Genomic DNA, 26,460 nt, shown 5'->3' with positions numbered 1-26,460 from the left:
GTTTTTTTTTCCTTGTGCAGATGCCTAAGGATTGGGGCATAAATAAATCAGTGCAAGCTTTTGATGTTTTGAGCAGTGGTGGTGAATGAGGGGAGGTGTTGTTCTGAGAGCTGCTGTGGTGGTGACAGTGCAATGCAAAGGCTATGCAGAAAAATGCAGCAAGTAACTTAGAGCAAACTTTCATTATCTTTCCTTGCTTAAAAATGCTGTTTGCTTTCATAACTGTAACTTGTAAATGCAGTGCTTTGGAGCTCAACTCAAAATGGAAGTGCATTAAATATCTTAGCCCTTACTGAGAAATTTTAATGTAGTCTCTCTTTAAAGTATTGTATTCTGTGTGATTGAGAAAATCTCACTGTTATTGAAACAACAAATTATTTTAGATTTCCAGAAATACCTTGTGTGTAGCATCTGTTGCTGCAAGAAACATCCATGCCTCCAAAACACATTTTCAGAGAACTGGTGAGTCTGAGGAAAGGTCTTTATTATGAGAATGTTGTTTAAGAACTTGATTGGTCATACAGGGTAATTTGAAGTTGGAGTGTGTGGTGTACATGTCAGCTGATAAAACACTTGAGGATGTTTATGTACTGTGTTAGAAAGTGAAATATCAATTATGGGGTCACATTGAGGAGATGTCACTGTAATAATTGTTCAAAGTATGCCAAAACTAATGGAGTGGACATGTCATCTGGCTTATTAAGCTTATTTACCTCACAAAGATCCAGTTTGATCTTTAAGTTCTGCAGAATTATCTGAAAAAATGCCTTGAATTTCAATTTCCTGTCTACTTTGTAACAATATTAGGAAATGGATGACTTTCTCAGGCCTGCTCAAGTTTGGCCTTGATTCTTGGTTATAACTCTTGTGCTGACCACACAAAACAAGGCCACAGCAATGCATAGCTCTGTTTGGTTGTGGCTCGCATACAATTTTTTTACATGGTTTAGATTGACTAAAGGTATTATTAGGAAATAAGTTTCACTATATTGCTTGCTGTATCTTAGCTAAGGAAATAAACAGTTGTAGGCATACTGCCAAATTGGAGGAAGATGGAGAATATGCTTTTGTAGCCTATATTGAACAACTTGCTCCTTAAACACATTAAGTGCTTTTAAAATATACTTGGTTATTGGGTTACCAATGAATTGACAGTGTTTTGATTTGTCCACTCTAAGTAAATTCTCTCCCTCCAGAACTAGTGTGTCTACTCTCTTAGCGAAGTCTAATCTATTTAGACTAATTAATATTGGAAGTCCAGGGAGAGGGATTGCTAAGACTGTAGGATGTACTGAAAGAAAATGACTAAACATCCATCACTGTATTTACTGAAGCTGGCTCAGTAATGAATTGAAGCTGCTTTTATTGGCTGTGAATGTAGAATCTGTTACTTAGCTTATACATTGTATGTAAGGAAGAGTATTGCTTGCTAGATATTCTGTGCTTGAGAATGGATACTTTAGCTTGTGCATTCAAGACAAGCTTACTGAATTCATACTGCACCTTAATTCACTGAATGTGGTTTGAAATATCTTCTAGGCACTGCTGAGGTATCCTCTATTCTTGAGGAACGCATTTTGGGAGCCGACACCTCTGCTGAACTTGAGGAAACCGGCCGTGTGCTCTCAATTGGTGATGGTATTGCCCGTGTGTATGGCCTAAGAAATGTCCAAGCAGAAGAAATGGTTGAGTTTTCTTCTGGGCTGAAGGTTAGCTTTCACTAAAGCAGTTTATCTATCCTAGAAGTGAAAAGATGATTTTCATAAGAAGAATCTGATACTGTGCTTGGAATTACTCATATAGAGCTTTTAAATGCTACATTGTAACTTAAATATGTAGTATATTGAAATAATACTACAAAAAGTAAATATTCTTCAAACTTGTAATGCTTTGTTTTTTGGTATTGTTACCTTTTCTTGGCCAACACTTGAGCTTTATTTTTCTTCCTCTAGGAAGTATTAAGAGCTAATTTGGCATTGGTTTTTGTTTTCTTCAGTTTCAGGCAGGCTTTTCTGATTACTGTTGAAGAATAGGCTCTGTGATCCAGTGTACTGTGCAATTTGCTGACTTTTTACAGTCCTAAGGGTAAACTAAAGTTAGAAAGGTGACTGTTTCCTGGGAGTACTGTAGCATCTCTTCCAGCATGTTTTTCATGCTGTAATTTGCCTTTAACAGATAAGCCAATTCTTCTTTCTTGTTGAATTCTTAGGCAAGACAAGTGTATTCAAACCCTTTCTGTTTCTCTTAGGGGGGAGGGATGAGTGCTGCAAGTACAACTAATTACATAGTAAATTGAGGGCTTAGGCAGGTTTTGTCACTAGTATGGAAGAAGATGCACGTGTTGGATGTAAGCAGAACATTAGTGATTGTTCCAAATAAGATTGAAGTTGCTAGTCTCCCATATTAATCACATCAATATTAAACTGTCAAGAGTTGAACATAGATGTTGGTATTGTTTTTCTCATGATAGTATGATCTTTGTCCTAGGGAATGTCCTTGAACTTGGAGCCTGACAACGTTGGTGTTGTTGTGTTTGGTAATGACAGACTGATCAAAGAAGGGGATGTTGTGAAGAGAACTGGTGCTATTGTGGATGTTCCAGTTGGAGAAGAGCTGCTGGGCCGTGTTGTAGATGCCCTGGGCAATCCAATTGATGGGAAGGTAAGTATAACTAAGCCTAATAATGCTAAATGTTAAGCTTGCTTCTGTGTGATACAGACTGCAGTGTGTTTTTTCCTCTCTTTTAAGAGTTCTTTTACATCTAAGTCACGTAGAAGAGTTGGCTTAAAGGCCCCTGGCATCATTCCCAGAATCTCTGTGCGGGAACCTATGCAGACTGGTATTAAGGCTGTGGACAGCTTGGTGCCCATTGGTCGTGGCCAGCGTGAGCTGATCATTGGTGACAGGCAGACTGGGTAAGTTAAATGCTCAGACTAAAAAAATGTTTCCATAAACAGACTTGTAGAGCAGAGCATGCTGTACACAAAGCTGAACACAGTTGCATGGAGGCTGGGAGGAAAATGGGCAGCTTAACTTTACCTAACTGTGTTATACAGGAAAACTTCAATTGCAATTGACACAATAATCAACCAAAAACGATTTAATGATGGAGCAGATGAGAAAAAGAAGTTGTACTGTATCTATGTTGCTATTGGCCAGAAGAGATCTACTGTTGCTCAGTTGGTGAAGAGGCTCACTGATGCAGGTACAGATTTTTGATGATGGTTGAGCTTGGCAAATAGTGACATTCTGTTCTTATAACACTGAATGCTACTATGAACTCTTCTAATTGCAAATATAAACAGGTCTTTTCTTATTAGATGAGAAAACCACTTGCTTTTGTGGGCAGGAAGTCTTTACCATTACTGGAGGGGGGCAGCCACCTTTTCAATACAGTGCATTAGAGAACTAGTATGAGACCCCAAAACTATTGAACTGCTTCTCTGAGAAACATGGAGTTACTCTTCGTATTTTTTTCAGAGTTCAGAGAATTTCTTCTTGACAGCCAGGCAGGCCCAATTTTATAAGCTGTGGCCCACAAGTATTTATGGACTGGGCATTTGCTTCATGTGCGCACAAGTCAGTGTAAATGGCAACTTAAAGTTTAGCAAACAGCCTTTACTGCCCAAACATGAGTTATGTTACTGTTTTCAAATAAACATTATTGTGTGTCTAACAAAAAAGCTGTAACAGAGCTTAGGAGAAATTAAGCACCTTACCTCTTGCCTGCTGGTCAAGCAGATTCATACTTGGTAGGAAAATGATGATATTTTAGTGACAACTTGTCTTGGACTATGAAGCACTGTAGTACCTCCTTGCAGAAGCTAGGAAATCAGACCTCTGGGGCTCTGAGTGACTTCCAGCACTCAAGTGTGTCCTAGTCAAAGTTTAAACCTAATTTTAAATGAGAAATAAGTCTGCAAGTGCTAGATGATAGCTGCCATAGGCTTACTCTTGAAACTTCTTGAGTCAAGCAAACTGATATGTTAGTATAGTGTTCTTGTAACAATGTAGTGATGCTGCCTGGCTTTGCTTCAATAACTAGTACTTAACATGCATGCTGCATTTGTTGGTTATTGGCATGATAACATAATGTACTTATGGTGATGTATCTCACTAATTCTCTCCAGATGCCATGAAGTACACAATTGTGGTGTCTGCCACAGCATCTGATGCTGCACCCCTTCAGTATCTGGCTCCCTACTCAGGCTGCTCCATGGGGGAATACTTCAGAGACAATGGAAAACATGCATTGATCATCTATGATGACTTATCCAAACAGGTCAGGAATCATTGTTTACAGGCATTAGTCTGGCAGTGGTGCTTATAGCTGTATGATCACCCTAAGTTTAAAAATTCAAAATTTTAAATGAACTACTGAAATCTGAGACTTCTTTATGCTACTGCACAGGCTGTTGCCTATCGTCAGATGTCTCTGCTGCTGCGTCGTCCACCTGGCCGTGAAGCCTATCCAGGTGATGTGTTCTACCTGCACTCTCGCCTGCTGGAGAGAGCAGCTAAAATGAACGATTCTTTTGGAGGAGGCTCTCTGACTGCTTTGCCTGTCATTGAAACGCAGGCTGGTGATGTGTCTGCCTACATTCCAACCAATGTCATATCCATCACTGATGGACAGGTAGGACTTCTTATATACCAGTATAGAATCATAGAATGGCCTGGCTTGAAAAGGACCATAATGATCATCTAGTTTCAACCCCCCTGCCGTGGGCAGAGTTGCCAACCACTAGACCAGGCTGCCCAGAGCTACATCCAGCCTAGCTTTGAATGTCTCCAGGGATGGGGCATCCACAACCTCCTTGGGCAACCTGTTCCATTGTGTCACCACCCGAGTGGAAAAACCTCCTCCTAACATCTAACCCAAACCTCCCGTCTTAGTTTAAAACCATTCCCCCTTGTCCTATCACTATCCACCCTCATAAACAGACGTACCCCCTCCTGTTTATATGCTCCCTTCAAGTATTGGAAGGCCACAATGAGGTCTCCCCAGAGCCTTCTCTTCTCCAAGATAAACAAGCCCAGTTCCCTCAAACTTTCTTCATAGCAGAGGTACTCCAGCCCTCTGATCATCTTAGTGGCCCTCCTCTGGACTCATTCCAAGAGCTCTGCATCTTTCTTGGGCTGGGGGCCCCAGGCCTGGACGCAGATGGGGCACTTGCACTTGGCCTCGTTGAACCTTATTAGTTTCTCATGGGCCCACTTCTCCAAGTCTCTCTGGATGGCTTCCCTTTCCTCCAACGTATTGACTGCACCACTCAGCTTGGTGTCATCCGCAAACTTGCTGAGGGTGCACTCAATGCCATCGTCTATGTTGTTGATGAAGATGTTGAAGAGAACCCCTGAGGGACACCGCTTGTGACCGGCCTCCACCCTGTCACAGAACCATTAATCACAACCCTTTGTCTGTGTCCAGCCAACCAATTCTTAATCCACCAAACAGTCCACCCTTCAAATTCATACCTCTCCAATTTAGAGAGAAGGATGTGGTGAGGGACCATGTCAAAAGCTTTGCAGAAGTCCAGAAAGATGACATGGGTAGCCTGACCACCACTGAAGACTGAGGCAAAGCACTCATTGAGCACCTCAGCTTTTTCTATGTCTGAGGAAGCCAGCTCCCCATTACCTTTCATCAGAGGGGGAACACCCTCCTTGGCTTGTCTCCTCCTGCCTATGTACCTGTAGAACCCCTTCTTGTTATCTTTCACATCCCTCACCAAGTTCAGCTCCATCTGCGCCTTGGCTTTCCTAACCCTATCTCTACACACACAGACTACAGCCCTGTATTCCTCCCAGGCTACGCAACCCTGCTTCCATTTCCCTCTTTTCCCTCAGTTTAAGCTGCAGCTCCTTGCTCAGCTACGTCAGTCGCCTGCCTCCCCTGCTCGACGACTTCTGCTGGGGGAAGGAGAGCCATTCCGATCTCAGAAGGGTGTCCTTAAAGAGCTGCCAGCTGTTCTGTACCCATGCCCAATGAAGGACAATTTCCCAGGAGATCCCATTCAGCAGTTCCTTGAGCAGCCAGAAGTTCGCTGCCCTGAAGCTCAGGGTCCTGACTCTGCTTTTTGCCAGGCTTGCATTCTTCAAGATCACAAACTCCACCAGAGCATGGTCACTACCGCCCAGGCTGCCTCCAATCTTAACCTCTCTAATGCTCTCCTTTTTATTAGTGAGCACCAGGTCTAGTAAGGCTTCACCTCAGGTCAGTCCATCTAATACCTGGACCAAGAAGTTATCCTCAACAGATTCCAGGAATCCCCTAGATTGTCTGCCACCCACTGTGCCACTATCCTAGCAGATATCCAGGTGATTGAAATCCCCCATCAGGACAAGAGCCTGTGAGCACAATACCTCCTGCAGCTGAAGCAAGAAGGCCTCATCCACAGCCTCCTCTTGATCAGGTGGCTTGTAGCAGACCCCAGCCACTAGATACCCTTTACTGGGCCAATCCTTGATTTTAACCCGCAAGGTCTCAACCTGGTCATAGCTGTTTCTCAGACACAGCTCTATGCAATCTATCCACTTCCTAACATAGAGGGCAACTCACCCACCCCTTCTACCCTGTCTATCCCTTCTGAAAAGCCTGTAGCTTTCTATCAGAGTACTCCAATTGTGGGATTCATCCCACCAATTTTCCATGATAGCAATCAGGTCATACTTTCCCAATTGCGCCACGGTTTTTAACTTCTCCTGTTTATTTCCTGTGCTGTGTGCAGTAGTATAGAGACACTGCAGCTTAGCTATTGGCTTCGTTACCTTCTTGGAGAAGTCCTCCCTAATACCTCCAGGACAAGTCTGCAGTTTTCCCCTACCGCCTCCTAAGGTGACAGCGTTCCCACACACTTCTCTGTCATCCAGTTCACTCCCTTCCCCCATCATATCTAGTTTAAAGCCCTACTAACCAGCCCAGACAGCTTGCTCCCTAGAATATTTGTAGCCCTTCTCGTCAGTTGTCTCCCATCCTCTCAGCATTCCCCCTTTCTCAAGGCTGCGTCCCAAACCATAGTACCCAAAGCCCTGAGCACGATACCATTTGCAAAGCTATTCATTCAGCATGTCTGTCCTTTTCCTTTTGTCCAGATCCCACTCACCAACTGAGTGGACAGAGAACACTACTTGCACTCCCAAACCCTTCAGCAGCTTTCCTAAAGCCCTGAAGTCCCTTTTATTTGCTTGAGAACTTCTTTTGCCTATTTCTTCATTTCCAGAGTGGAAAACTAGTAAAGGATAAAAATCAGAGAACTTGACCAGGCGAGTTATGTTCCTAGCAACATCTCTAACATGGGCTCCAGACAGGCAACATACCTCTTTGCAGGACAGGTCCGAGCAGCATATTGGGTCCTCAGTTCCCCTCAGAAGGGAGTCCGCTATAATAACAGTCATTCTTTTTTTCCCTGATCAATGTTGTAGCAATACAGGGAGCAATCTAACTAGCCCCAGGCAACCTCTCCTACGTGGACGGATCCTCAGCTATGTAACAATTAAACAGGTCAATACAACGGGAAAAGTATTTCACCAGAGATATAATGACAGAAGGGTCAGCACAATACAAAGGTGCTATAAAGGAAGGTAAGAAAATTACTTACCTGTATCAGAAGATTCTAGGATCACAAGGAAAAACTCAAACAAGGAGAGATCATCAGAAAGAAATCCTTTTTCACTGCCAGTCAGCCCTTAAATGGGGTCTAAGAAAGGTGGAGCCAGGCTCCACCCCCTTCAGGTCACACAGGTGAATTGCCTTCACCTGTGCTCCAGGGGGGGACTGGTCCTTTCCCCAGGTGATCAATCAGTGGTTCAGGCCATGACTCAACATTTCTAATACAACCCACATCCACAATCTCCTGTCCATCCAGCTCCGGAGCCTCATACCTGTTAGGTGTAAGGCACCTGGGAAGGTGGGGCAGGTTGAGAGGCAGTCTGCTTGCTGTCCTGAACAGGAACTTGTTTCCATCCCTCGCTGTCTCTGAGGTCACTCCCTCCCATCTGACTGTGAGAGGGTAGATGATCCCCCCACTGCTTGAAGAGTATCTCCCCCACACCCTTCCTGTAGGGATTGGCAGAGTGTGTGTCAATCTCCCTCTCGCAATCCCAGATGCTCCTCAACCTTTCTACTTCTTCCTTTAGCTCCACCACCATGCTGAGCAGTTCATCCAAGTGCTCACACCTCACGCAGGTGGAACTCCTGCCACCCTCCCCTGGCTGCAGCAGGCTCAGGCAGTCCTTGCAGTCGGAGACCTGAACAGCCATATTTCTGGGCAGGCCCTCCGTACTTCTGCATAATTCACTGACAGATGTCTAATAGATGCTTGTAGGCTTCTGACTGAGAATAAAACAATTTTATTCTTCAGATCTTCTTGGAAACTGAGCTGTTCTACAAAGGTATCCGTCCAGCCATCAATGTTGGTTTGTCTGTGTCCCGTGTAGGTTCTGCTGCGCAGACCAGGGCAATGAAACAGGTAAGCATTAAACTACTACTCCTTAACTAATCAGAGATTAGTAGCATGGAGGCAATATGACCAGTTTCACTCATTTATATAAAGAATACAGAGGGAATTAAGCTTAGGATTCCTTGGCATTATGAAATGAGAACCATCTTATGGGATCTCCTTGATATTTTCATTGCCTGCTGGCAGGTAGCACAGGGTAGAGAGTGAGGAGAAGACTGCATGAAGATGCTTGGCTGTTAAGTTTCATTATGCTTGTCTTAGTTTTAGCTGGGATGGAATTGTTTTCTTCAGAGTGTCTGGTATGATACTATGGACCTCTCAGTACAAGAAAGATGTTGAGGCCCTGGAGAGTGTCCAGAGAAGGGCAACAAAGCTGGTGAGGGGTCTGGAGCACAAGTCCTATGAGGAGTGGCAGAGGGAACTGAGATTGTTTAGTCTGGAGAAGAGGAGGCTCAGGGGAGACCTTATCACTCTCTACAACTACCTGAAGGGAGGTTGTGGCAAGATGGGGGTAGGCCTCTTCTCCCGCATAACTAGCAATAGGATGAGAGGGAATGGCCTCAAATTGTGCCAGGGGAGATTCAGATTGGATATTAGGAAAGATTTCTTCTCCAAAAGAGTGGTTAGGTGCTGGTACAGACTGCCCAGGGAGGTGGTTGAGTCACTGTCCCTGGAGGTGTTCAAGAAACATTTGGATGTTGTACAAAGAGATGTGGTTTAGGGGGGAAATATTGGTGATAGGTGGATGGTTGGACTGGATAATCTTGGAGGTCTTTTCCAGCCTTGATGATTCTATGATTCTGTAATTATATGTTTTTTGGTTCTAGGGGAAAAAACAATGTTGATAACACACCAGTGTTTATAGTTCTTGCTAAACAGTGTTCTACAGAGCCAAGGCCATTCTTGGCACAGGGCCCAAGGAGCTGGGAGGGAACAGAATTAGGACAGCTGACTTAAACTGGCTAGAGGAATGTTCCATACCATATGACATCAAGCAGAAGGAATTTTGAAGGGAGTGGGAGTGCATCTCTGTCTCTTCAGCTGCTCGGGGAGCTAGCTGAACATCAGTTGGGGGGATGGGGAACAATTGTTTGTGCATTAATTGTTATATACATTTCTTGAATATATATATGAATGTATGTGTATATATATAGTCATCACTATTATCCTTTTCCTTTCCTCTATTTTAGTAAGTAGTTCTATCTCAACCCATGAGTTCTACTCTGTTTTTTCTGATTCTGTCCCCTATCCTGCTGGGAAGGGGGGAGTGAGCAAACAACTGTGTGGTGCTTAGCCACCTGCTGGGTTAAACCACAACAGTAATTTTGGTGCCCAACATGTGGACCTTGAAGGGTTGAGATAACAGCAGATCTGACCAGACCGTCTTAACACAGGGTGTTGTTGTAGTTTGAAGATTGCTAGCCATGATGTTGACGTTGGGTTTTTCTTTTTTTTTTTTTTTTTTCCCTATTTAGGGATCTCTTTGAGAGTCTTCTCATGGCATTATATTATGTAGCACCTTGCTTGCTGCTTATTTTCCCCACTGCATTATTTGTCATCTATGGGGGTTGGATTAAGGTTTTATTTTGCTGTGCTGTGTGGCCTTGTTTTCTGTTATGATAAAATTAGTAGCTGAGAAAATTGTTTTGTGTGTATTCGGCATTGCAGTCATATTTGGGCTATTGAAACCATATAGTTGATAGTATTAGTAATTATACTCTTTGCTTTGTCTCCTCAGGGAGCACGGCTATGGAAGAGATAGGGGAGGATGCTTTCCAGCAGTCTCTCATCCTCTCTTTCACTTTTCCTTCTTTACCTAGAGCTCAAGAGCTAGTTACAATAGCTCTTGAGAATTTTGAATATCCATGGGATGCTCAAACCAGTGTGCTCATATTGCTATGGGTCATGAGTGTGTTTCAGGTTATGTTTAAGATTAAACAATTATTTAAGCATATCACCCAGAGATCTGTCCGAAGGTGGGGTAGTTCTGAGCGGCAGGGGATGTGGGATGGTATGGGCAGATGCCTAGAGTGGTGGGCACCCCCAGTGGTTTGGAACTTCACCTCTGAACAACTGCAGAATCCTGAAAAACTAGTAGAATATTTGGAAAAGGTCTGCTGTCACCCTGGCAATCCTAAAGATGCACAAATCACTGCAGTGTGCTGGTTCCCTGGCCTCTGCCTACCAAGCACTGTTCAATACTATTCAGCATCCTCAAGGGGAAGAGAACGCTTATGGATCTGATGACAACACTCTTGGACCCTCCAACCCTCACAATGAGCCCTGCAGTCATTCCTGCTATGGATCCTGTGGCTGTTCCAAGTACTGTGATGGAAGGAAAAAGGAAAAAAAAATTCTCCCAAGGGAGATGTACTATGCCCAGAGGTACAGCCCTGCAGGTTGCTCCAACTGCTGCGATGAGCCCTGCAGGTGCCATGACCCTCATGACTAGTCCTGTAGTTACTCGAATCCCTGTGACAAGTCCCACAGTTGAAGCAGAGAACTAACCAGGGCCAGTATCAGTTGCCCCGTAAGCAAGACAAAGTGAGTGCTGAGATAGAAAGTTAGAAAGGTACAATATCAATTGTGACACATGCAGAGAGGCATTAAATGTTAAAAGGCCAAACAGCATGGGAGGATTTTTAGAAATACAAATATTAGTCTGTTCAGCTGACTTGTGACAACTGTCACAAGTTGGTAAGATAACCTACTGACAACTAGATTGATTTAAAAACTGGTGAAACTCATTGTGATCTGTATCTTGTAGGTGGCAGGTACCATGAAGCTGGAGTTGGCTCAGTACCGTGAAGTAGCTGCCTTTGCTCAGTTTGGGTCTGATTTGGATGCTGCCACACAACAACTGCTAAATCGTGGTGTGCGTCTGACAGAGCTCCTGAAACAAGGACAGTATGGTGAGTGTCTTGGATGTGTTGTGTCTGCATTAGTTTCTTGTGTTGGTCTTTTGTGGCAGCAATAAGATGTTCTTTGTATATTGTAAACACAGGCTTGAGTTGTGTTGCATGCGTGCAGTTGATTTCAGAGGAGGACTCTGTAATGCGGATGTATGCTGATAGAATGCAGCATCTGATGCACGGACTCAGATGTGAACGATCCAAATCATTTATTGCAAATTCTCACATCACTTATATACCTTCACAAGTTTTCTTTTTCTAGCTTTCCCATCCGCCCCTACAACTTTCCCATCCACCTTTGCATGTCAACAGAGCATTCTACAAACACTCTTCAACCATTCATGTGGGTGTTTATCCAATCAGAGCTGCGAGCCGTTCTTTCTTCTTCTGGTGGTATCCTTGGTTCTCATGCTGACGTGCGGAATCAAACTCTATAACCACAAAGTAGTTATAAAATCAGGTATGCTTAATCAACGCTGCGCAGACGCCGGGTACAAGGGGGATAGCTCCTCCTAACTTGCACACCGTAGGACAAAAGCTTGGTACAGATAGAGGCAGAACTAATACATAATCAGTGGTTTTCCCGGAATCTGTATACATATTCATTACATTTCTGAGAACCCCTTAGCATACGGTCCCTCCCCATCGCGCATGCGTCATGAGCAGTGGGGGTCTCCTCCTGGTGGTCGTGGGATGAAGGCCCATCGTCTTCCTCACGAAAGCTCGTAGTCTTCCTCACTGTAAACTTCTGACCCAGCGGGAGGGGTAGCCCCCGAACCAGTTCCAACTTGCTCTGTGGACATCTTATCACCTCCTCGCCGGGTGTCCTCGAGCTGTTCTCAAACCTTCATGTTTATCTCTTCCACCCCCCACATTGTCCTAATCCCAGCTTGTTACTATCCCATTCTTCTAGCAGCCTCCACATATTTGCTTCTATAAACTATCTCTAACTCTCCTTTACCCTTAGTTTCTGTGGAGCCTTTCTTACTGAACCCTTTCTTACTCTTCAGTTCCCTTTTCTTTAATCTAGCAGGACCTCTACCTGCTAGATTATTTGACTCTTTTAATGCATCCCAAAATAGGCCCCACTCTCCACCTTTGCAGTTAACAAATCCAGCACGATTCCGTTTTGTAATATGATTTTAGATAGAGAGGATAATTCCTCTTGGGCTGCCCATAGGGCGTCTGCAGTTGTATTCTCAGTTATTTCTAAAGTGTCAGAGATATTTACTATAGCTCTTTCCAGCCGTGCTATTCCTAAGATTGGGATAAGAGCCCTTACGAAGCTATGATATCCTGTATTGTATCTCACCAATGGGTTATTTACGCTTCGAGCCCTTCTTGTATTTTGATGCTGGCTCCATGTAGTTCTCACTATCCCTGGTGGGAGTTCTTCTGGATGGATACTCGTAGGAGGTGCTAAGTACCCTCCTATACAAGGTCCTTTCCAATTTATCTGTACTGACTTTTGAGCTCTCCCATCTCTTCATAACCACCAGAAACCTTTACCCAAACGACACCTGCTCATTATATTACTTCCATTATGATACTCATGCCCACTAATGAGAGTGTTATCACTTTCCTTAATAGCGGCCACTGTTAAATCTGGAAATATAAGGTTGATCCAAATTGAAGAGAGAAAAGTAACAATCATACTTTTAAACAAATAGAGGTACAACATTACCATCCACACCACCACAAAACATAGTACTATTGCAACCAAAATACAAAATGTAACAGCACACAGTATCAACTTGCCACAGACACCACCCCATGTATACTGAGATAAAGCAAATTAGTAACTGACTCATCCTTTCTTTATGAGTTTAACTTTTGACGGTGCACTTTCCTTGACAGATCAAGTAGTTCCTCAACATCTTGGAATAATCTCCTGTAACAATACTTCAGTTATCCCACGTGCCTTATTAGTTCTACAAGGGAAGGCCTCCGGCCACTGTAAAGGGTATCAGTTAGTACCAATATACAGCGATACCCCCCTTTTCTTGGGAGTTTCGAGAAATCAATTTGCCATTGTTGCCCTGGAAAGTTCTCTTTCCCAATAGGCCCACTTGTACCCTGAGACCCAGTGTGACTCCTTATCGATTCTAGGATCACACCCCTCACCTTGGTTCCACCTTCCAGCTTCACTGATCCCTGATACTGCCCCAGAATTTCCATATTCCCAACTACACCCTATGCCTGTCAAGTTCCGTCATCCAACCCCCACCCCACCTTTACCATCAGTTTTTCTGTCTACAAAGATAGATCTAGTAAAGTTAATAACTAGTAAATCAAACTTAGGTCCCTTTTGTGACTTGTCTTCTATCCCAAACTTACACTTCCCGTGCTCTACCCAATCTGGAATGGTCCAATTTAGTGCCACTATCCCATAAACAGGCACCTTTCCCTCCCCTCTAGGGAAGGCAGTGCATATCCAACAAGATTTGTTGAGAGCCTGGCCAATTTTCTCAGTTATTTTTAAGTAGCTATTCTCTTGCCAAGCTGTGGCTACTGCTCCAATCATACTGACTATTATCAAAATCTTATACATGCTTTTGGATCCTGATTTTCAGTGGTCCGCTCTCTTCTGCTGTCCGCTGTGGTCCTGGTGCTTTCCTCAGGCGGGTATGACGTATCCACAGTGTAAGTCCCTCTACCTTGGCAGTGGTATGGGTGGTCAGGAGAATTTGGTAGGGTCCTTCCCACTTTGGTTCCAGAGGCGAATCTGAGAGAGAGGTTTAACATAAACATAGTCGCCTGGCAATACATCATGCACTGGACCATCTAGGCGTTGTGCCCTGGCACCGAATACTGCTTGTTCAATTTTCTTTAATTGCTTTGCCAAGCTGACCATATATTTGCTCAACACCTTATCCCCCACCTGTATAGAGATTTCCTTTTGTACAGTATAAGGTCGCCCATAAAGAATCTCAGGTGGGCTTAATCCTTCCTTGGTTCGGGGTTTAGTCTGAATTCCCAGAAGTGCCAAAGGCAGTACTGGCAGCCAGTGAATCCCAGCCTCTTGGCCAAGTCTTACTATCTGTAATTTGATCAGGTGATTCATTTTTTCCACCTGTCCGCATGACTGCGGTCTATAAGGTGTGTGCAATTGCCAATCAATTCCCAATAATGTGCTTATTTGTTGGACCACCTTGGCAAGAATGTGGGCCTCGATCTGATGAGATTGCTACAGGAGCCCTGAACCTTGGAATTAACAGCATGTAACAGCATTTTCGTTACTTCCCAAGCCTTATTAGTCCTACAGAGAAATACCTCTAGCCATCCCAAAAAGGTATCAGTTAGGACCAACATACAGCGATACCCCCCTTTTCTTGTGAGTTTCAAGAAATCAATTTGTCACTGTTGCCCTGGAAGGTTCTCTTTCCCAATAGGCCCACTTGAACCCCTTTCCTGGTACTAGGATCGTACTTTGTAATGTCCGTTTGCCCAATACATTTTCTTATCCTCCCTTACAACCAATTTCTATAAAATACCAAAGGGCAAAACAACATGTCCATCTGTCAGCCTGCTCTTTTCCTTCTAAATCATTAATTAGATTGCTATCCTCTTTAAAATATTTTACAGGTTTTGACTCAGGTTCAGAAATGTTAAGTTTACGGTCTGGAATTAAAGCCCTCTTCAACTACCTATTTAGCCACCTGATCCACCATCTTATCTCCAGTTCCCTGTACAGTGTTACCTTTCTGATGTTCTTTACAATGTATAATAGCCACGTTCTTTGGTAGATTTACATTATGCTGTTTTTTCGTTGTGTGTGAGCATTCCTTGCTCTTTTCAGATGGTGCTATGAGCGTGTAGCATCCCAAATACATAATTAGCATCTGTCCATATATTTCAGGCTCTTGTCGAGGCAGTTATTTCAGCCTTCTGAGAGAAAGTCCCCACAGGTAATGGTTGTGCTTCGATTACCTTGTCAGTAGCAGTTACTGCATATCCTGCCTTACGGTTTCCTTGTCTCACAAAACTTCCATCAGTAAACCAGGTGTCTTCTGCATCTTCTAAGGATTCATCTTTCAGATCCGACTGGCCACAGTCCATAGGCGCAGTTGTTTCAAAGCAGTCATGAAATACTGGTTCTCCAGGAGTTCCGTTAAGGAAAGATGCTGGGTTGACAATATTAGTTACAGTTATTTCTGCATCATCCTGCTCTACCAGGATGGCCTGCTATTTCAGGAACCTTTGGGGGTGAGAGCCAATGGCCCCCTTTTACCTCCAATACAGTAGACGCTGTATCAGATATTAAAACTGTTATTCTTTGGCCTAGCGTAGATTTACAGGCTTCTTGAATATTGAGCACTGGTGCAGCCACCGCCCTCAACCACTCTGGCCATCTCTTACCCACCTCATAAAGGGGCTTTACCAACAGTCCATAGCTGTGTATCCACAGTTGGCACCCTCCTGTCATTCCTGAGAATGTACGGAGTTCCTTGGCACTTTGTGGCTCAGGGGTTTGGCAGATGGCTTCTTTCCTGGCAGTCCTTAAGGTTCCAAGTCCAGCTGTAATCTCCTATCCCAGATAGGTCACTTGCCGGTGAGTTATTTGTGTCTTCTGTTGAGAAACTTGATAATCATTTAAACAAAGAAATTCAGCACACTCACAGTCCATTGCACACAGTCCTCTGTTTCGGTAAAGTTCCATTGTGGGATGGAGGAACCCAAATCTCAGGCTCACGAGTTGACCAGTTCTCAGAAATCACTGGACTGTTCTCACAACCCTTGGTAACACTGTGCAGGTTAACTGAGTCTTTTTGTCCCCATATTGGGGTTTCCTATTCAATGGCAAATAACCTTAGGCTTCCTGTGGCCAAACTAGGCAGAAAAGGCATCCTTCAAATCCAGAAGGTAAACTCCACCTACTCATTCCCTAACTTAGTTACTAAAGTGTATGGATTTGCCACCACGGAGTGTATACATTCAACAATTCTATTACTTGCCCTCAAATCCTGTACTAAACTATTGCACTTGCTATCCTATTTTTCATCAGCAAGATTGGAGTACTGTATTTGGATTCACATTCAATTAGTAATCCAAAATCCAAAAGTTATCTATTTTTTTCTTTTATCCTTCTACAGTTGCATATCCTCAAAGGGCACTGCTTTACCCTGACTGGGCTAGCCCTAGCTCTTGCTTTTAACTTGGGGCTGCATTTTGGCTCTACCAGGCATCCCTGGTACCCACACTCCTAAGCATACTTTATTTAAGATTTCTGTAACTTCTGGGGGTACACCATTGTTTTTCCCAGTTTGTGTTAAAGCCAGACTTACAATTTTCAATCAGTTAATATTGTTTGACCCTTAGCTCCAATTTTATTGAATTTAATCTCTGCATCAATTTATCCATTTGTTTTAATAAGTCTTGCCAGAGTAACGGTTTTGGACAACGTGGCATGTACAAGAATTTATGTATTTCTACTTATTTTCTCAGCCCATATTTAGTTGATCCCAAAAGGTAAGCTTTTTCTTGTTGGGCAGTAGCTCCTACTGCTGTTGCAAAATCATCTACGGGTGGTAAGAGGCACCCATGCCTACCAGAAAATAAACCTCTTTATCCTGCTCTCCTAGCTGCAATTTAACCTGTGGATTTGCTAGGGTAAATTTCCCAGGTTCCCTTCATTCAGTTTTGCAATAAGAGATGGTTGGATTTCTCCACCCATGTCTCATTTCCCTGCAGTTTGCACACTGCTTGCAGACCAGCAGTGGTGGAACCCTCCATGGGCATTTCCATGCCCCCCCCCATGTCTTTCTTAAGAGACCTCTGGGTCCTGTGGCTCTACTCTAGCACCGTAACAGCTGTTGTTATTCCCAATTTCCTTTCTCTCTCTGTTCCTCAATCAGTTTTTTTCTTCATATTGCTCACCTCTCTTTGGTTCTACATTCCTGTTACACCTTGCTCATCTTTGCCTTCCTCAGCCTGCGTCCTTTTCAAACTTTTCACTTTCCAAACTCTCATCATTGCATAAAGTACTAACATTACATTTCAGTTTCACCTTCTCCTCTCCAGAGGTTTCCAGTGCTAACACTGGAATTTTGGGTTTCCTAGATCTCTGCACATGAAGGCTATTCTCACTTCCAGTGCCCCATCCTCTCCACCTCCCCCCCTTTGCAAGTAGCGCTGTTTACAACAGCAGTCTCTGACTCCAGCACTCTCTCTCTGAGAGTTCTGCTCGCAGGGGAACCATGCGGGGGGAGGGGGGGGGTTGTCTCATGCCAGTGCAGATAAACTCACTTTCTCTTTAACCCTTTTTCCTTTGTCCACTGTTCATACCCTCAGTTAAACTTCCACATACCCCCATGCTTCTGTTTACCATTAGCAATTACACTTATTTATACCATCAAAACCGTTTGTCCCATTCCCTTCAGAACCCAAACAATAAACAGAAAGCAAACAATACAGTTCTTCAGTTTCCACAAACACCCAGTACTTAGTCTCGTGATTAGATCACTCAATTACAAAAACTGTTCATGTTATTTCATTTACTTTCCCTCCTTAAGAATAACAGAATAACTGTAACTGTAAGAAGGTATTATAGTTTAGGGTCCCATTCCGATGCCAGATCTCATCATCTTCTAACTTATATACTAACCACCATTGATTGCAATACTTGATTAAAGTTTTCTTGCTCAGGGTGCCTCCAGGTTCCCCTGCAATATCCCACCAATGTGCCAATGCGCATCCCAAAGGGGTTTGTTTGGGAATTTCCTTCCCCTGGGAGCCTCCCATGATGTTTACACAATTCTTATTGATTCCTAATTTCCTCAAAGTTTTCACAAACAGCCCTTAACACCATATAGTGATATTGTTCAGTTATAAACACTTGGAAACAGATCTCGAAGCCTGTCCACCTTCCTTTACATACTTCCCCGCAATCGGAACACAGTACTACATAAACGGGCTGACACTCATTCCCTGAATGGAACGCATCACACTCACACTCACACTCTGATATTTAGAACAAAAACCATGGTTTATACACAGTGCTGACGATGTCCTTTAGTTGGAATCTTAATAACACTAGTACATTAGTCGATCAGTTGCAAGCTTTAAGATTTTTCCGAAAGTCAGCTTGACCTGCAATGATTAGATACACGGTACCGAACACTCAGCAGATGGTGATGACAATAATACAACCTATAACTCCCACTACTATCTCCAGGAGAATCCACGTTATCATTTGACAAAATCCCCGCTGTTACCAGTCACCTAAGGGAGAGTTGTTGCTCTTTCCTCGCGTACGGCTTACAGGTCCCCTTCGTAGGAACTCCCCAAGGAGTCTTCCTACCCCAGCTGGCAACCTAACCCGTGAGCTCATGTACCTCGGGGGGGGAGCAGGCACGCTCCTTCATACCCTGCGTAGGACGTCTCCTCACGCCTTACGGGTTCCCCCTTTCCCATACACATACCTGGTCCGCCTATGGATGGTCCTTGTCCGTCCCCGCAGTGATCGGGTGAGGAAGGGAGTCCTTCCAAGAAATCTTGGGGCGCGCCAAAGGTGTCCCCTCTCTCAGCCAGTCCTGCAGCCGAACAGAGTGAGTCCCATCTGGGGTGCCAAATTGACGTGCGGAAATCAGACCCTATAGCCAGTAAGGATATAGAGCAAGCATGTGTTTATTGGTGACACGCGTACACCCTGGTGCAAGGGGGGTTACTCTACCTAACTTGCACACTGTCAGGAGAAATCATGCTATAGATATAGGTCGAACTAATACATAATCAATAGTTGACAGGAATTTGGATACATATTCATTACTTTCCCGAGAGCCCATTAGCATGCAGTCCCTCCCCCCTTTGCATGTGTGTAGTAGGTCGTGATGATGAAGGCTCATAGTCTTCCTTGTGAAGGCTCGTAGTCTTCCTCGCTGCAAACTTCTCACCCCAAAGGGGGGGGCATCCCCCGAACCAGTTTCAGCTTGCCCTGTAGACATCTAATCACCTCCCTGCCAAATGTTTTCGAGCTGCTCTCCAGTCCTTATCTTTATGGCCTTCATCCTCCTTGTTATTCCAGACCTAGTGTCTGAAAGTGCTTGAAATCCCTTGTTTTCTAACACTCTCTACCTAAATTATCTCTGTTTGCTTCTTATTTCTACTTTGTGAAGCTACTTTCCCTTTTCTTGCTGTGAGGCCCTTATCTCTATAACTGCAGGGTCCTGTTCTCGCTCTTCAACTGAAGTATTCCAAGGGCTGGTAGTAGGCACTATGTGACCAGCAGCTAACTGTTCTCGAACTAGCTCATGTAAATGCAGCAACTTTTCCTCTGTTAAGGGCCACTGATCTACCCAAATAGGTTGTTCTGTTTTCCAAGCTAGGGGTATAGGTTGCTGCTGATCAATGGCCCTTATTGAAAATTTGTCTGCAAAATCAGGCCCCATTGACTTAAAAGATCACGACCCCACAAAGTACAGGGAACTGGCAAGATGTAAGGAGCAGCGTGAGCAATGCGACTATCAGGCCCTTCAAAAGATAAAATTTGGGCACTATCTTTGCGCTGCTGCAAACCCCCAACTCCTACAATAGCAGAATTAGGGTCTTTTAGTGGCCATTCAGAGGGCCATTCACTTGAGTTAATGATGGTAACATCAGCTCTGGTATCCACTAGGCCTAATAACTGTCGGCCGTTTACTAAGCATGGTAATAATGGTTTGTCTTTTGACACTTGTAGTCATACAAGTTTTTTTGACATGTGTAGTCCATAGCACAGCAGGTTTGTCCATGCTCCCAAATCCACCAGTTCAGTCCCCAATGGCAGGTTCAGCCATAGAATGAAAAGGGATTAATTGTGCTATTTTTTGGCCTTTGGGAATAAAGCAGGGGGGTTAGGATGTCCATGCCATTATCTTAATCTCCCCAGTGTGGTCAACATCTATAACTCCTGGTAAAACAAAAAGTCCCATCCATGTAATCCCATCTGTGTAACAGAAGAACGTCCTAATAAGAGGGCGCTATGCCCGTCCCGAAGGGGGCCTGTCATGCCTGTTGGAATGAGAGTTACAGTGCTATCAGTCAGTGACACTGACTGGGCAGCGGCCAAATACATGCCCACGCTGCCGATGGTGGCTGGTCTGAGTGAGCTGGCCAGGCATTGGGACCATATTTGTTGTCATAGTGCACCATATCGTGCTCTTCTTCCCGTTTCCTGGCAGATCACAGGGTTGTGCAGCAACAGGCAGTTTAGATCGGCATTCTCTCACCCAGTGTAGCCCCCTCCTGCACCAATGACAGGGTCGAGCTGGAATAGCACAAGCATTTTTATTTGCTTGCTTAGGTTTTTTACAGTCCCTTTCTACATGTCCGGTTTCCTCACAGTTGTAACACTTCATTCTTTGAGCTGTCCCTGCATTGAGTCGGGCTGCCAGCGTGTCTGCTAGCAAGGCCATTTTATAACTTTCCGTGCCTACATCTCAACAGGCTTTAATCATGTCAGTAATGGATGGATCTGCATTCTTTACGGAATGTAAAACCTTTTGACAGTCCGCATTTGCATTTTCTATTGCTAATTGCGTAAGCAAAGCATCCCAGCCAGCTTCATTTTCTACTTGTCTCTCTAGCGTATTTTGTAAATGGTCAAGAAATTTAATATAGGGCTCGGCAGCCTCCTGCTTAATTGATGTAAATGAGGCATTAGACAAATTAGTATCAGGTATCTGACAGATAGCACGCAACACCGAAGTGTTAACTTGTTCAAGGCACTGCCTATCCATCTGTGCCTGGGCCTGAGTTGTTGCCCGGACCCCCTCGCCCATGAGTTCCTCCATGCCAATATGATTTGAGTTATTCAAATTAATCATAGCCTGGATGGTAGCCTGTTCTCGGTATTCAGTCATAAACACGGTGTATTGCATGGGAGACAGCATCGTTCATAACAGAATTCTCCAATCGTGAGGGGTCATAGCATAACTGTCACCAATTGCAACCAAAAGATTATATGTAAAGGCAGACTGAATTCCATAAGCTCTCACTGACTTCCTTTACTGCCTCATAGGGCAGGGATTACCCCTGGGGGCGTTGATTTGGATGATACAACACAGGAAAGGCTTGCAACATATCAGCATCACCCCATAATATTGCTTCTTTTCTGCACTGCTGTAATGCACCGTAGTACGCTGTAGAAAAATTTTTCTTTCCCAAACCCTTCAAATTATCACCAGGAGGGAAAATGTTCGGTTCGTCTTCCGGATCTACAGGCTCAAAAAAGTTCCTCTGGTTCCAGTCCGTCCTTGTCTTTAACCAAGTTACATGCAGGCTTCAAAGACGCAGCAGCAGGCGACGTGGGCGGGAGCAGCGCGGCCAGCGTCGGGGGGGGGGGGAGCGGAGGGCGGCAGCGTGGGGGTGGGTCGCGATTTCTCTTCTCCTCGGCGCGGGGTGCCGGGGGGAGGAGTGGATTGAATCCGGGCAGGGGCTGCTTCCCGGATTTAGGGGCAGCGGCGGGGGTAGGAGGGAGGGCAATGGGGAATAGTCAGAAGAAATTCTTCTTTGTCGAATTTGCTTAAGCCCTTCCATTATTTGGCGCCAAACAGGTAAAAGTTTAGCAGCCGTTCTGTCTTTAGTAATAGAAGCCTCCCGGAGTTTTGTGCCGATTTCGTCCCAAAGCTCTCCATCTAGAGCGAACCCAGTTTTCAGTAATTCAGGGACATTTTTGCTTATCCATTTAAGAAAAGTAACTAATGCTGAAGTAGATACAGGCTGATTCTGAAACTTTAAAACTATCCATAATACTTCAAGATTTACTTGTTTCTCCTTCATTAGTGAACTCCCCATAGTTCCCGACTGCTCACCTTCTGTCCTGCAGAATGGTGCGGGCGCGTGCGAAACAATATCTCTGTAGTTCAGTCAGGCGGTGCTGCCGGACCAGGCTTGCTCAGCCTCGGCTTGATTTGCCCCATGCAGTGGGCGCCATTTGCAGTGTCTGATGCATGGACTCAGATGTGAACGACCCAAATCGTTTATTACAAGTTATCACATCACTTATATACATTCACAAGTTTCCTTTTTCTAGCTTTCCCATCTGCCCTTACAACTTTCCCATCCACCTTTGCATGTCAACAGAGCATTCTACAAACGCTCTTCAACCATTCATGTGGGTGTTTATCCAATCAGAGCCACAGGCCATTCTTTCTTCTGGTGGTGTCCTTGGTTCTCATGCTGTTTATCTTGCTCCACAGCTGCTGCTCTGAACAGTTTTTCTTGTATTCCCACAGTAGAAGAGGTGCTGATAGTATGAATATTTTCTTTCATGCAGTTCCCATGGCTATTGAGGAACAGGTTGCAGTCATCTACGCTGGTGTAAGAGGTCACTTAGACAAGCTGGAGCCCAGCAAAATCACTAAATTTGAGAGTGCTTTCCTAGCTCATGTACTAAGCCAGCATGAGGCCCTCCTCTCCACAATCAGGTATGACATTGTTATTTTACTTCATCCCAAGGGTACTGACCTGAGAGCTGGAGCACAGATAATGATTGCTGAACCATTAAGTTAATGTATCCTAGAACATCATGCCTTATGCTGCCTCTAACTGGAGGTTAAATCAGCCTGCCTGCTGTCCTTCCACTGTTATCCAGAGCTCAGCATCTTGTCTGCAGCATTCACTTCAGAAACCCAGCTGGTGCTAAAAAATGAACCTACTTGCATGCCTATCCTGTAAGCTGATATTGAAAATGCTTCGTGTAGTCAGATCTCATATTTTTGATAGCTTTAATAACGTAGATTAAGTGCTGCCTACTGCCTTGTTTTACTGAGATGACAGTTGGGATTTGAGTATATTCATCATCCTGCCATGTGCTTATTCTAGCTTGCTTTGTCTTGAGTCTTATCATATTCTCTCTCTGGGGCATAGCTATATAGAAGATAGCCGTACCTAGTTCAGCAAGACTGTTTTGAGAGTATTTGTTGACAAAGCTTAGTTCTTCAACAGAGCGAACTCTTCTTGAGGAGAAGGGATGTTATGTTAGTAAAATTGTTGTGTAGGTTGGTTTTTTAGTGTTTTTTTTTTTTTCTCCTTAGGAATTGACAGTGCACTTATTCCTGTGTTAGAAGTTTAACTAGACTCTCTTTTGACAGGACTGAAGGGAAGATCTCTGACCAGACAGAAGCTAAGTTGAAGGAAATAGTCACAAACTTCCTGTCTACTTTCGAGGCATAAGCTCGTCTGTTCAAACAGACCAGGCTGTTCTTGTGGTTACATGCTCCAGTTCCATCTAAGACCTAAAAGTATGTGTGACTTAAATGTACATATCTCGCTGAGAATAAAAGTTGCCATGTAAAAAGGCTTGGATATTCTATTATAACTTACTGCCTTTCTGGCTAGCTACTTTAACAATACATGTCTGCGTGACTAGAGAGTTAAACTTTTATGGATGCATGCTTGCTGAAGGGACTGAAAAATTGGGGGGCATTTAAGTGTTGGGTGGATCAAACTCCCCATATAAAAGCTAGCAGTAGGATTTTGTGGCTGACTGCAGTTGTAGTTTCTATCGTGACAACTGAAGGTTGTTCTTGAAAGCTTTTATCTTTTTCACTAGATAACTGATGTGAGAAGAAGGCATACAACTGTGGAAGCTGTTTATGCTCTCTTGGCATGGGTGGTAGCTAAATAGGCCTCAAAGTAGTCTCCTCTAGCAGTCTAGTACTATGCTGGGGTATTTCTTAGAAATGGTAAGTCATGCTACTGGTGAATGGCATTAGGAAATGATTATCCTTGTATCTCAGGACAGTACATTTAGAGATTTAAATGCCTTCCTCTGTGGTTCACTCCAGTTTTGTCAAAATAAACTGCAACTGTGGCTGGTTTGGGGGGAGGTTATATACCTCAGCATCTATTCTATTCCTGACTTCTTCGTTGATACAGTGAGTGGGGCTTACATGAGGTACGAGATCATGGTATTACAACATGTAGCTGAGATGCGTGGTGCTGTGAAGCAGAGAAACAGTGTGTGGGTCATGGTGATTCCTAGTAAAGACTGTGGGATTTGGGCCCTCTTTTGGTGCAAGTATTCACTACGCTGTTTCCAGTGACATCCTTGTCAGCACTGCTGTAACTGACTCCCATGTGCAGGTGGTGCCAAGCAGTGCCATAGTTCTGATGTGTAGCTGTCACAGCGCTGATGGTGACAACTGTGTGCTGTCCTGAGTGTTTTGACCCTGGCTACTTTGTACTGCTCTGTTTCTGTCTCAGCCCCACTTGGGTGTACCTGCCTGTCTTGAAGTGCACCCTTCCAGTGCAATCAGATCAGATGGAAAGCATGTATGTGGGGGGGGGGCGACTGAAAATTTGTTTTGCTAGTGCCTGGCAAAAAGCAGAGTTAGGACCCTGTGCTTCAGGACAGCAAACTTCCGGCTGCTCAAGGAACTGCTGGATGGGATCCCCTGGGAAACTGACCTTAAGGGCATGGGTACAGAACAGAGCTGGCAGCTCTTTAAGGACACCCTTCTGAGAGTGCAACGGCTCTCCATCCCCAAGCAGAAGTTGTTGAGCAGGGGAGGCAGGCAACTGACATAGCTGAGCAAGGAGATGCAGCTTAAACTGAGGGAAAAGAGGGAAATGTACAGGAAGTGGAAGCAGGGTTGTGTAGCCTGGGAGGAATACAGGGCTGTAGTCTGTGTGTGTAGAGAGAGGATTAGGAAAGCCAAGGCGCAGATGGAGCTTAACTTGGCGAGGGATGTGAAAGATAACAAGAAGGGGTTCTACAGGTACATAGGCAGGAGGAGACAAGCCAAGGAGGGTGTTCTCTCTGTATCTGATGAAAGGTAATGGGGAGCTTGTGGAGAGATTTATTGATGACTGGCTGACTGAGAAAAGCCATGCAGACACTGTGCAGCTGGTTAAGCAACCTTGTTACACGCAAGGTCAGGTATGAGAACAAGGAACAAAACAGGATGCTGATGGAGAAAGCCGGCAACAGTGTTTTGAGAAGTCTGTAAGAGAGTGTTTGCTGAGAGATAACCACAGAGCACAAAGATAGGCGTAGTTGACACTGACTAGCAAGCCAATCCTGAGCTCCACTTTAGCAATATGAGCCTATTATCCACACTGTAAATGTACATGCAGCTGAAACAATAAATGAGATTTGCTGATCATCTACTATGGTCGTCGCATTTCTCCCGCTGATTTCCTACAGGAGCTGGCTTCCTCAGATGTAGAAAAAGCTGAGGTACTCAATGAGTGCTTTGCCTCAGTCTTCACTGGTGGTCAGGCTTCCCATGTCTGCCAGGACCCTGAACCTGTAGGTGAGGGTGTGGGGAGTGGATTCCGTCCCACTGTAATGGTGGAACGTCTGAGACCTCCTCATGCAATTGATGGTATATAAATCCATGGGGCTGGATGATATCCATCCTAGGGTTCTGAAAGAGATGGCTGATGTGGTTGCCGAGCCGCTCTCCATCATATTGGAAAAATCATGGCTGTCTGGTGAAGTCCCCGGTGACTGGAAAAAGGGAAACATTCCTCCTATTTTTAGAAAGGGAGAAAGGAAGTCCCGGGGAACTACAGGCCAGTGAGCCTCACCTCTGTGCCTGGGAAGATCATGGAGCAGATCCTCCTAGAAGCTATGTTAAGGCACATAAGATACAATGAGGTGATCCAAGACAGCCAGCATGGCTTCGCCAAGGGTAGATCTTGCCTGACCAATCTGGTGGCCTTCTATGATGAAGTGACGGCTTTGGTGGATGGGGGAAGAATGATGGATGTCATCTACCTGGACTTCTGCAAAGCCTTTGACATGGTCCCTCATCACATCCTTCTCTCTAAATTGGAGAGGTATGAATTTGAAGGGTGGACTGTTTGGTGGATTAAGAATTGGTTGGCTGGACACAGACAAAGGGTTGTGATTAATGGTTCTGTGACAGGGTGGAGGCCGGTCACAAGCGGTGTCCCTCAGGGGTCAGTCTTGGGACCGGTGCTCTTCAACATCTTCATCAATGACATAGATGATGGGATCGAGTGCACCCTCAGCAAGTTTGCAGATGACACCAAGCTGAGAGGTGCAGTTGATAGGTTGAAATGAAGGGAAGCCATCCAGAGGGACCTGGACAGGCTGGGGAAGTGGGCGCATGAGAAACTAACAAGGTTCAATAAGG

At 44.5% G+C, this 26,460-nt stretch overlaps 1 protein-coding gene across 3 annotated transcripts in view; it reads left to right on the top strand.

Annotated features, from left to right (window-relative positions):
* The window catches only part of ATP5F1AW (ATP synthase F1 subunit alpha W chromosome), a 68,463-nt gene that overhangs the window by 762 nt on the left and 41,241 nt on the right, over positions 1-26,460 (top strand). Inside the window, exons 2-12 of one of the 3 annotated variants that reach the window (XM_429118.8) lie at positions 384-462; positions 1,540-1,709; positions 2,488-2,661; positions 2,749-2,915; positions 3,057-3,205; positions 4,131-4,282; positions 4,412-4,636; positions 8,364-8,471; positions 11,230-11,374; positions 22,629-22,779; positions 23,446-23,651. In XM_429118.8, the coding sequence (XP_429118.3) occupies positions 384-462; positions 1,540-1,709; positions 2,488-2,661; positions 2,749-2,915; positions 3,057-3,205; positions 4,131-4,282; positions 4,412-4,636; positions 8,364-8,471; positions 11,230-11,374; positions 22,629-22,779; positions 23,446-23,527 (1,602 nt within the window). In that variant the 3' untranslated portion in view covers positions 23,528-23,651. Of the gene's footprint in view, positions 1-383; positions 463-1,539; positions 1,710-2,487; positions 2,662-2,748; positions 2,916-3,056; positions 3,206-4,130; positions 4,283-4,411; positions 4,637-8,363; positions 8,472-11,229; positions 11,375-22,628; positions 22,780-23,445; positions 23,652-26,460 lie in introns of those variants that run through there. The other 2 variants (XM_040655212.2, XM_015300413.4) reach the window with 2 other exon arrangements.

This window comes from Gallus gallus, chromosome W (genome assembly GCF_016699485.2).
Source record: "Gallus gallus isolate bGalGal1 chromosome W, bGalGal1.mat.broiler.GRCg7b, whole genome shotgun sequence".
Taxonomy (NCBI): Eukaryota; Metazoa; Chordata; class Aves; order Galliformes; family Phasianidae; genus Gallus; species Gallus gallus.
The sequence above is the reverse complement of the archived record's forward strand: the minus strand, read 5'-3'. Positions and strand labels throughout refer to the sequence as shown.